Consider the following 12,793-nt stretch of genomic DNA (forward strand, 5'->3'; position numbering starts at 1 on the left):
CTGTTTCAGAGCTGTTACTGATTAAGTGACAGGTGACTTATGAGATCTGTGAATGTTCAAGACTTCTTATTGTTCCTTTAGTGTTGAACATTTCTGTTGTAAAACAAAACATACCGTAAGAACCTCAAAATAGATTTGGCTCTGTCCCCATATTTAAAATAATTAGAAGGTTCCTATTTAGGTGGATGATGATAATGATGATGATGGGTCAGTGACTTAATTTGTATTTGTTTATCCTCTTGAAAATCTATATTATACTGTAGCCATCTAATTTTCACCATTTAAATGACAAAGCTACTTTTGTTTATACATATGATTGAATTTAATGATTTTTAATTAAATTTAATGAATTTAATGATTGAACTCAACTGGGGAATCAGTTTGGAGTTGTGTAAATTTATCTGAGCGTTCAATAGATGGCAGCATGTGGCCAACCTTGTCCCTTCTTGGAAGCTAAGTAAAGTTGGGTCTGTGGTTAGTACTTGAATGGAAGACTACCAAGGAATCCTAGGGCTGTAGACAACTCAGAAGTAGGAAGAATATTCAGAAGATGATGGCATCCTTAATATTAATGCAAAAAACAACATTGATCTGTCTTATGTAGTCACCAGGAGTCTCAGTTTGAAGAGTGTCTTTATCTTTTTAAATCTTTACAGAGTTATGTATTCAATGACTCTTCTCAGCAGCCTAGCTATCTTAATTCTTTAAAAATTGTATAATATTCTTTTACACACATATATAATGTCAGTAACTGTTATAAATGTTGTTATAAATGTATTAATTGTGGGATGATCTGATTATACTTTTCTGTTGATTCAATGAGGTGAATTCTGGGGCTTCTCATAAGTACAAGCAGAAAAAAAAAGTTTCTTCAGAAGGATCACTGGTGATCTTGGCCTTAGGTTTTAGATGATAAAATACCATTTCTATGGTAGTGGATTGAACATGGAGACATCTCCAAATTTGATGAGTTCCCCATCTACCCACTCATCTAAATCATTGATGGAAATTGAAGAGTGCTGGGCCTAAAATAGAGCCTTTGGGTAATCCACTGCATACTTCCCTCCATGTAGTTGCAGTTCCATAGAATAGAATAGAATAGAATAGAATAGAATAGAATAGAATAGAATAGAATAGAATAGAATAGAATAGAATAGAATAGAATAGAATAGAATAGAATAGAATAGAATAGAATAGAATAGAACAGAACAGAACAGAACAGAACAGAACAGAACAGAACAGAACAGAACAGAATCTTTATTGGCCAAGTTTGATTGGTCACACAAGGAATTTGTCTTGGTGCATATGCTCTCAGAGTACATAAAAACATTGAGGACTACACATACGTTGAGTGCAGTTGGTCAGCCAATTACCAATCTATCTGGTGATGCTGTCTAATCCACATTTTTCTATTTTATCAAGTAGTAGGTTATGGTCCACTTTATCAGATGGCTTACTGAAGTCCAAGTAAATTATATCGACAGCATATTTCTGATCCACTAATTTTGTTAAAGAATGCAATAAGATTTGTCTGGCATGATCTGTTTTTGACAAACCCATGTTGGCTTTTCGTTATGACTTTGCTTGCCTCTAGGTGTTCGCAGATTCATTGCTAGGTTATCTTTTCCAGAATCTTCCCAGATATTGATTGATGTAAGACTGATAAGTCTGTAGTTTCCTGGATCCATTCACCCCCCCCCTTTTTTTGGGGGGGGGGAAATGGGAACTAAATGTTAAGCTAATACATGCCTTCCAGCTCTATTCTGTTCTGTTATTACCAAGATCTGGCTCAGACTGTCTCTGAGATTTCCCCTGATCTTTGGTCTCTCTAACCTTGACACAAGAGCTTGCATGTGTGTGTGTGTGTGTGTGTTTCTGTATGTACATACACATACAGGTGCTATTTTTGATCCTTAAGTATGTCCTTCCTACAAACAGGAATTCCTCTCCAAAATAGCTATGCTATTACCACTATGCTATTTTGCATCTTATGGACAAGCAATAATATACTACTGTATAACACAAAAGAATTAATTAAAGAGTATCATTTTTCTCTTGTTTTCAGGACTAATTGAATTTGAAGAATGTAATACAGCCAGTGCAGTTGAGGGTAAGTTTTTCTTCATTGTAAAAATGATTTAAAACATGTACAATGATTTCAAACATCCAATACAGGTTCTTTTTGTAATCATTGTATATTCTATGTTAAAATATTAAGTGAAATACCTGAAGATGAACATATTATGTCTTTTTCTATTTAACATGATCAGTTGTGAGCCACAGATTGCTTTATATGGTCATATGAGAAGCAACAAAAATATTCTCATAATTATTTTTTTTCTGAATAAGAAGCAAACAGCTTTTCAGTATTCCCATAAGTATCTTCAATTTTTAAATTTTTTGTATCTGTCCATTTTCAAATAAGTACAGAACACTTAATTCTCCAGAGAATTATCTGCAAAAATTACCTACAATTTTTTTTTTAGCATCCTGAGATTCTCTGCTGATTTATTATTAACTTAAAGTAGGTAGTTTTTTTTTTAAATTATCTTCTTAGGTTGCAAATCCATCTTTGCATCATTTATTCTACTTGTCTGGGAGTGGGACAGAAATTTTCCTTATATCATGCTTACATATTCAGTCTATTTTATTGAACTTAACTTTGTTATATCTTTCTCCTTCCATACCTTATATATGTCTTTTTTAAATGTGCTTTTTAGCAGGTTATAAGCCCCTTTTATAACAAAAGAAAGCCCTATTTATCTTTTGTGAAACACATCTTCCATTTCAGGGGTGTCAAACTAGCGGCCCGCGGGCCAGATGCATCATGCACAGGCCACTCCCACCCTAGCTCTGCAAATGGGAAAAACATCACAAAACATCACGTGATGGCAATGTGACACCGTGAGTTTGACACCTGTGTTCTATTTGAACAGAAATCACTTTGGTTACTCCAGTAAAATGATTTTTGTCAGTAGAATTGATCTGGACAAGCTACTATCTTTAAGTCAAATAGCAAGGCTGATTATTAGGGTCACCATCATACTCTTCCTGTTGCTTCACAGAAGCAATGTTCAGCTGCCTATGAAGGATTGGAAAAAATAGCTTGTGGGACTGCTCACTCTGCTTGCTGTAAGACTGTCTGCATTTCAAGGAGCATTGAATCACCAGGCTATACCTTAGATCAGGGATGTCAAACTCAATTTCATTGAGGGCCACATCAGGGTTGTGTTTGACCTTGGGGGGCCATGGTGTATGTATGTGGCTGGGGGTGTTGCCAGGGTGGGCGTTGCCAGCTCGACATCACCAAGGCTCCGTTTTTGGCCGCGACGGCCTTCTGCAGCCCTCTGCCAGTGAAAACTGAGCCAGGCTCTGTTTTTGCTGGCAGAGGGCTGAAGGAGGCTGTCGCAGCTGAAAACGGAGTCCGGGCGAGTCTCGTGCAGTCTCCCCGAGCTCCATTTTTGTTGGCAGAGGGCTGCAGGAGGCCATTGTGGTCGAAAACGGAGCCCGGGCGGGGTGTACATGGCTCTCCCAAGCTCCGTTTTTGTTGGCAGATGCACCATGGGCCGGTCCTTCGCTATTTGCAGGGCAGGCCCACGGGCCAGATCTAAGCACTCTGCAGGCCAGATCCGGCCCCCGGGCCTTGAGTTTGACACCCCTGCCTTAGATAATAACCTTGATGTATGAGCTGTTTAACAAAATAGGAAAGTTAAGTACATGCTAGGATGGTGTTAACATTAATTTATTATTATTGTTGTTTATTCAGTGTCGATGCCATCCAATTACAATTGGTTCTGGACAGCAGACAGCAAAAAAAAACAAAAACCAAAAAAGTGCAAAACATATAAGAATAACAAAAGTGGCAAATCTGATCAACAACATGTCATGCACCTGACAAGGGGCTCCAGCCAGCCTAACTCAAAGCCTATTGATATCACTTAACTCAGTTTCCTTTTGATCAGAACCAGAACAATATTGAGAGGGCTAATCCCCAGACCTAATAATGGGTTTTGATTCCCTGAAAAGTTTGTGAGCAAATATTAACATGTGGGGATTGCACTGTATTTGCCTGGATAAGCTGCCATTCAACTTGACCAAGCAGATCAAGTTGAATTTAACTTGACAGATTTAACAAAGATGACACATGTCACACAAGTCATTTGAAATTTTAGGGGCTCATGGCAAACGCAATGTTTGAGTATCCCGGATATAAGCAGAAATCTTGATTCAGAGCCATGTTGAAGAATAAAAACATTAAATGTTTTAATTTTAATGGACTAAGTAGTCCAATGTATAAGTATTCCAATTTATTGGTAGTGCTGGCTACATATGGTAATCTCATGAAATAAATTATCTTCATATTTGCTACATGTGTGCATTATTTCAATGTATGCTGAATAATGTACTTTTTAATTTCTATCTAATAATAATAATTTACTTGCAGGAATAAAGCCAAGAAAAAGAAAGCATTTTGGATTGTCAGGGATTATTAAGAAGGAAAAAGATCCAGAATCTATGTAAGTATGTTTCAAACAAAAATATAAAAAATAATGTTATAATAAAAGCACAAAAATTATTTTATAATTCTTACTGTAAAATGTCAAGAGCTTTTGCTTTTAAAGACTTTTAGAAATAGTCCTTTTTACTTATACTCTTCTAAACTTGGAAAATATCATTTTTGACAGGAGCATTAATGAATTAATTTCACACATACATTTTCTACACATAGGCTTATATATTATTTTATGCAAGATCGCTTTCCAGTTCAAACTATACCCTGTTTCCCCCTAAATAAGACATCCCCTGATAATAAGCCCAGTCGGAATTTTGAGCGCATGGCAATAAGGCCAAGCGCTTATTTCAGGGTTCAAAAAAATATAAGACAGGGTCTTATTTTCGGGGAAACATGGTATGTATTCCCACAATAATCCTCCTAGAGCTGAGAACTTTGTTTATGGGGCTCAAAATGTATATTTTATCCATCCTAAGGAATGCAGTTAGTTGTCAAGGAGAAAAAAAGGGAATTTGATCGATCATAAAAACCAAAGGATAGTTTGCTAACCCATTTGTTTTATCTTAAGTTTTAGTCATAACTCTGTGTAATAGTGATTAATGAAGTGTCTTAGGCATCTCACAGCACTGCATTACACTCCAATCTCCTTTTGTATTAGTGTAAGTGCCATTTTAAACTGACTGTCAGTGCCAGTATTGTAGTTCCAACAATAAAAGAAGCACATACGCTTTCCGAGCAATTTAAGATTAATCCACATACCATTTGAATAACACTTTATCCTGTATAAAATAAAGTTTTGATCAACTGTATATATTTTAAGTATCTTTTACCATTTTCTAAAACATACTAAATGGTTAAAAAAAGTGTGACATTAAAATTATGGAATTCACTTGTCTAAGAGCCCCTATCCACTTATAACAGAATAATAGGAAATGGAACAATGTTAATGCCAGCAAGACTTCAAATCCTCTCATATTTCATTACTAGATGATTTATATCTGTATCTACTACATTAAGCATGCTAATATTGCCTTTATATATATGTAATTTTAAGAATTTTGATTGAAATTGACAGTCTAAATAAAATATATACTCATTGTTTTCTAAGATGATAGAGGTTATGTATATAGCAAAATAAAGTTACACAATTCATATATTTATAACAATTACCTGATTTATTGGTGTGTTGTTTTTATTATAGAGAATGTCCAGATGCAGATTCAGTAGTAAGTATATATGAATTGTGTGTGTGTGTGTGTGTGTGTGTGTGTGTATTAGTGTATGAATGAATGAATGATGTCAATGGAAATTCTCATTCATCCAGGTCATGGTTGTCCCAAAGGTGCTTCTTCAAGAGGCAACTGGACTTTCTGGTTTTTCTTTAAAGACATTTCGTTTCTCATCCAAGAAGCTTCTTCAGAGTGAAACATCTTCGAAAAAAACCTAGAAAGTCCAGTTGCCTCTTGAAAAAGCATCTTTGGTGTATATGAATAATTTCAGTTATAATAAAACAGTTTCAAGCAAGTGTCAGTTTTATCATCTGTTTTCTTTCTAACTATTTTTGGCCATTTATCAGAATTTAACTCAAGATGGCAGATAGGCAGACGTTTTCTTTCTTTTTTTTGCATATATTTTTTATTAAGGATTTTGATTATTATAATAAAAAGTAATACAAACTTAAAGAAAAAAGAATACTAAGAAAGTATAAAAAATATAAGAAAAAAGAATGTTATGACCGTCACAGAGTCCCCACAGCACCCTATCAACATTCTGGTGCTTGGCAATCGGCATGTATTTATGACAGATGTTGGGGTCATGTGGACATTATTTGCGACCTTCCTAGCCAGCTTCCAAGAAGAAAAGTAAGAATGTTCTGATGTTCAAACATTTTACATAACTTTTGTCAAGATTATCCTCTTCCTGCAAGTCATAAATCAAAGGATGATTGTCTTTGGTGGCTAACCTACAAGGAGCTGCACTAATGACTGTGTCCCTGGCACTGCCCTCTTATTTTAAAGATCTTACTCTTATTATTTGGTTCTTCCAGTTGGCCTGAGGACCAGATGAGGGAATTCCGTGCTGGAGATGGCTGCTAGATTGATGGCAGACTCTATTCTCCCCCCACACACACACACACACTCCATTCCACCCATCCATCCTTTTGCCCATCCTTTTGATTATTATTCTCGTTGTGTTCCTTTGTCATGGTTTGTTTATTCTATTTTATTTCTGTTTGCACTTTTTTCATTTTTCTTCCTTTTTATTATTGTAAGCTGCCTAGAATAGTGCCATTGCAAGAATGGTGTCAAATAAATTTAACAAATAAAATAAATAAAATAATTACTTTCGTAAGAAAAATTATATAATTGCCAGGATATTAAGCAACGGGATGAGGCCTTAAAGAGGCAGTTAAAGGTCATGGATATGCTGCAAAGATTGTTGCTTCCAAGCTACGAAGGTTAATTTTGACAGTTGTACTTATCCCTCACTATTTCTGCTTTGATAATGGTGTCTTCAGTCAAGACTTTTCAGCCTAAATTAGTTAACTGTTTTCATATAGTCTTTATATATATAGCATTTTAACTGTTTTCCATGTAGTATTTTAGCTGTTTCTATCGAGTATGTGTTCCACTGAAACATATTTTAAAATAAGTTATTTTTCCTTCCAGAACATTCCAGATGTCGATGATGAGGGGTATAGCATTAAACCTAAAGATTGTCAGAATATCCTTTGTTGTCATTATACTTCGTATTTTGTTATATAAAGCATTAAATGATGTTATAAATCATTCTGTCTGCAGTAGTTGGATACAATATTAATTACCAGTAACTCGGTATTCTCAGAGTATGGATCTCAACCCCCGGGAAGGAGTGCTGATTGCAAAATAATGAAGTTTTCCTCACAAGCTGGTCGTTTTGATACATAAGTGTTCTGAACAGAGAACAACAGAACAGTTCCACCACCCTTTTCTCTCCTCCCCCCCCCTTCTTTTTAGCACATTACTTTTCCTTTCAAAAGAAAGGGTGATAATGTCTGGAGGGAGAAGGGTATTATGCAGAATTCTGATCCTTGTTCTGCAGAGACAGCTATTAGAGACCGCTGTGAGGAAGCAGAAATTGCAAGAGTATTGGGAGGGATACCCAGTGCTAGGCTGGAAGGGACAGAAGAGATATGCTGTACTGCTATCTCAGTGCAGCTTCATTGACTGTGAGAGTGCCAAAAGCAACTTACAACCTGGTAGTCTTTCGTAAGCTGCAGTATTTTATGATGAGTTTTATGGAAAACTGGTATAAGGCAATAAGACATCCTTTCTTTTCCATGATATATGGACTACAATTTATTAAATAAAAGGAGTATATTAATTTATTCCTCAGCTCTAACCCCAGTGAATTATCAGTTTTATTCATTCAGTGGATTGGGATACATTTGTCATTAGTGGTGTTTGGGAACCTTGCATTAATCGATCAATCAACCTTTTCCTTAACTGCAAATAACATGCCAAAGAAAACCACTTTTATTCCTCAAGTGATTCTGACTCTGAAGATGATGAACCCAGAAAGTTCCGTGTGGAAATCAAACCCGTGCATTCAGACTCTAGTTCTCATTATACAGTGCCTTCTTTGGATGAATTAAAAGAATCAATAGGAAACATCACACTTTCACCAGCTATATCTGTAAGTAAACTTTTATAGGCTATTTAGTATATAGTAATAGGAAAATATACCATAGTTAATACTTTCATAGGAACGTTAACTCATTTGGCATAACTTTTAGTATATTTTAGAATGTTTTATTAAGATTTTTTAGAGAAGGAATGGAGCAATTAATGTTACATTCAAGGAACATATATGAATACAAAACAGCAGTCAGAAAAACAACATCAAAGAAAGAAACAGTACAGCTGAGTAGGTTAGCTGTACTGTTTTAAACCTATTTTCTACAGATTTGTGTAGCCCTATATCATAAACATGTAGTCATTTAGTTCAAACTGGCATCATTTGTATTTTGAAGTCAGATGCTTTAATTATGTTCAGCTAGAGAGATTTAAACTACTTGTGACATATAAGAGCTAGACATTTTCTTGGTTTTTTGTTGGGCTCCTTTATTTATTTTATATCTAAAATATGAGAAACAAAGGTTTTCTTCAGTATAGCCAGTTACAGAATAGCCTACATTTTGTAGGGATGATCCTGAATAACAGCAAATCTTTTCCCAATTTGAATTTGTGTCAAGGAAGCAAAATCATTCTATCATCCAATATTTCACTCCCATTATCCATTGGCTTTTGTTCTGTTGCAAGTATGGGAAGCTCTCCCAGATATCTATTTCTCCCAGGGAAAAGAAATGAAAGATGTTCCAGAATAGTCCATAGATTCCAATTTATTTATTTATCTTAATTGTTGAATATTTATAAACAACCTAATCAAGGAGTCCCAGAGGTTTACAGTATATACAACATATATTCAAAACTCCATAAAACTCCAATATTGTTGTGTTAAATGGTGCTGACTACTTTATTACAACTTTCAACTTTATATAAATTGTGGGAACATCACGATAGTGTAGACTCTAGATGCCCAAATTTACTCTAGGATATATAATTGCAACTTTGAACATTTCGTTAAAGAACAGTTACAAAATGCAATCAAACAAAAAGTGCTACTATTAGGTCAGTGGATTTTTTTTAAAGAAATATTTCCCATCAAAATAACAGGATTATTTTAAAACTTTATTAACACTGTGGTTTGATGCTTCAGCCTTGAAAATTATAAAAGAATATCCTTTTGTACATATAGCATGTACAAAATTGTGTGTAATTATGTTTTCCTTATTTTATTTTCTATGCTAACAGAGACATAGTCCTGTAAGTATTAAATCATATTTAATTAGCAGTATCATACGGCTTGATAAGGAATTGTAGCTAGAATATTGTAATGGATTTTATATACTATGATGTTCTGTAATACACAGTTCACTCGAAGCTGCCAGTTAGTTTTATGCCATGAAAATTGTAAAATTATTTGTCCTGGTAATAATAAATTAATAATAAGACAACCAATGAAATCCTAGTGTAATCTTTTATCAACATTTTTCAAACGTGGAATCTAATTAGCCTCACACCATAAGAACAGGATTTGATTCACAGATAGTCCTTGACTTACAATCACAATTGGGACCACAATTTCGATCATAAGCCATGAAGGTCATAAATCAGGCACCCATGTGACTGGCCTTGATTTTATGACTGTTTTTAAAGCAGTCATTAAGTGAATCAAGTCATAAGTCAAAATACATCCCAGAAACCAGCAAAAAACACTGGAAATCAGCAAAAAATGTTGCACATCAGGGTCAAATGTCTATGGGACACTACAACCAGTTTTAAGTATAAGCTGGTTGCCAAGCCTGAAATGGGATCATGGGATCATGGAAAGGATGCAGTATTTTACAACAGCCAGAAGTGTTTTAGGAGCTGTAAAGAAGCTAATTTTCTTGATAATATCAATGTTCTACCATGGTGTATTACCTTCCCAGTCGTAAACCTATAAAAGATGGAATGTAACATCTGTGTAAAAGCACTAATCTGTGACCATCCTGATGTTTCTTTAAGATCAATATGATTTGAACAATGAATTCTGCCATTCTTTTTACCTTAGAGCTGAAAACTTGTTCCTTATAAGTTTAAGCCTAAAAAAATAAAATGTCCCAGGTCTTTGCCAAGTCAAAACTAGGATGGGGCTTGTTTACAAGCTGCATTTCCAAGACAGCTTTTGGAGTCGTTATGACAGACACCTAACCTTAGGCAAAATGGTTCCAGTAATCACTATTCATTTTTAACTGGCAATTCAGTAATTCATATCTCATACCAAGGGAGTGAATTTGTATATCAACTTTATATAAGCTGCTATTATGATTTGTTTTATCTTTTCCACGTTTTTAGTTTCACATTTGTTAAGTGCACATTTTTTACAGCAGGTTTAGAAAATTGGCTTTCAGTATAGAGTGCCAGCTGATTTTTTAAAATCATCCATAGTTGCATTTATTATTTTTATTACTTAGAAATAATATTTGCCAGCTTCACTAACTCAGTTAAAAAAAAGTGGAGGACTTTTGTAGTAATGTTAAGCAACCAAGATGGGATGATTTTATTGCATAAAACAATTGTGAGGTAATGATGCCATCTGATGTTCCAAACTTAAGAGCCTAAACATTTATCCTATATATTTTATTTATATGCGTCATTCATTTTGCTAAAGCTAATATTTGAGATTGCCTTTGGAATATTTCCTGCCTTCAACTTTTCCCTTAATTTACAAAGAAAATAATATATGTTTACTAAAATTTGTTTTTTCAATTACTGTACATTTAGGCACAAATGAACCGGAATGCATCTAGTAAGTTTGTCTGGTGACTATCAGTGACTTTTTTCTTACGTTTATATCAGATTAAATGTCCTTTTTTATGAAAATAGATTTGTGTAAACCAAGTTTTTGTATGTATGCAAATGTATGTATAATGTGAGTGCAGGATAATTGAGTTCCCTTCTGTATTGAGAGTACTCAACACAGGTTTTTCCCCCCAACATGAGTAACTTTAAAAGGATATATCTTTTGCCACTTACTCAAAATATAGTTATAGGCAGTCCTAAAGTTATGGCAGTTCATTTAGCAACAGTTAAAAGTTACAAACCCCCCTCCCCACAAAGTACTTCAAAGTTACATGTTGCAGCACCCTAATGGTTGTTCGCCCTTATGACTGAATGCATAGAACTGCAACATGCCCCCTGCATATTTCCACCCCTTCCTGCCTGCTGTGTCCCCATAGGCACTAGGCCTACTTTGCTAGCCACAGGTAATTATTCCACTGTGTAAAATATAAGCTTAACACTGTTTAAAATAAATATATTTTTTTTTGCTTTTGTAAGGTAGCAAACTTTTATTATAAACAATTACAAGCATTGTTTTCAAATACACTTAGAGCCCTGTGACAGCAATATTATTATTCAATCACACATATGGTTCTTTATGTATGTCTCTACAAGTAGTCTTTGATTTATGATCACAATTTTTCCCCTCTTAAGTAATTAAGTAGCTTGTTGCATCTATATGGGGTGTGTGTGTGTGTGTGTGTGTGTGTGTGTGTGTGTGTGTGAAAGAGAGAGAGAGAGAGATACTGTATATTGATATACAGTAGATATAGATATAATAGATATAGAATCCTCAGGAATTAAGCGGTATGCTTTGCATGCATGATGCCTGTGTATATTGTGTATATGAATGTGTTTAATTCTATTCATGCAATGTTTTCTACATGTGTGTTAAGAAACATGAGGCAGGGTGCATATGCTCTGTTCTGAGTTAATGATCAGGACAGAAGGGGTTTAATGGATGAATCACCAGTATTCCAAGTCATGCCCAACTATTTTTCCAGTGGTGAAATCCTCCGCGGATTGCCACTGATTTGCTGCCCGCACATGTTCAGTGCGCACCAAAAGCACATGCACGTATGCGCAGTGCACACGAAACGCATGCGTGCGAAAAAAGGAGGCTTAACAAGGTAAGTAGAACAGCGGGGGGGAACAGCTGTGCCACGGGATTTAGATTTGCTAGAAAGTAGGATTTCCTGCTTTCTAGCGAATATAAATCGTGTGGCACAGCTGATCGTTGGAAATACCGGTTTGCCCGAACTGGTAGCTTTTATCACTACCGGTTCGCCCAAACTGGTGTGAACCAGTAGCATATCATCACTGTATTTTTTCCATAAGAGTGCTTGGGAAAAAAAATTCTGGAATGCCTTTCTCCATAACCACATTTTCAGACTCTTAACTCTAGCCATTTTCAAACTCAAGCTTTCCTTTGTTAGTTTCTTCAATAACACCAATTTTTATTTCATTTTGTTCTAGTTTTGGAGAGTTACCCTACTTGTTGAGCCTCTTTTATAATCTATGTCCAACATTCTGTTGAGTTAAAAACAATAGTTAAGTAAGAAAGGCAAATATGGCATGATTTACAGATTTATTTATTTTTTTTATTTTACAATCCTTTAATAATCCCCTCTGAGTCATTTGATCAGGAAAGGTTGAAGGAATGACTTACAGAGAAGGTTTTGGCAAGACTTCAGTTCATTCCTCAATGCCTCTCTTTTTTCTAAAACCCCTGGTCAGATTTGGCCCAGCATTATTTCCAGCATTTTCTTAGGTTGAAAAAAATAAAAATGGCACAAAAGGAAAGGAAAACTTAATCTAAATGACCCTCTCATTAAATATCATACTTCTGATCATT

General features: G+C 35.1%; 1 protein-coding gene across 1 annotated transcript in view; it reads left to right on the plus strand.

Moving 5' to 3' along the window:
* FCHO2 (FCH and mu domain containing endocytic adaptor 2) overlaps positions 1-12,793 on the plus strand; it is a 67,703-nt gene that overhangs the window by 28,250 nt on the left and 26,660 nt on the right. Inside the window, exons 9-14 of the mRNA XM_070938809.1 lie at positions 2,066-2,110; positions 4,445-4,517; positions 5,715-5,739; positions 7,183-7,240; positions 8,010-8,188; positions 10,882-10,906. Coding sequence (XP_070794910.1) covers positions 2,066-2,110; positions 4,445-4,517; positions 5,715-5,739; positions 7,183-7,240; positions 8,010-8,188; positions 10,882-10,906 — 405 coding nt within the window. The remainder of the gene's footprint in view (positions 1-2,065; positions 2,111-4,444; positions 4,518-5,714; positions 5,740-7,182; positions 7,241-8,009; positions 8,189-10,881; positions 10,907-12,793) is intronic.

Source organism: Pituophis catenifer, unplaced genomic scaffold (genome assembly GCF_029215685.1).
Source record: "Pituophis catenifer annectens isolate HBS135680 unplaced genomic scaffold, rPitCat1.0.hap2 SCAF_2, whole genome shotgun sequence".
In the NCBI taxonomy this organism is placed as follows: domain Eukaryota; kingdom Metazoa; phylum Chordata; class Lepidosauria; order Squamata; family Colubridae; genus Pituophis; species Pituophis catenifer.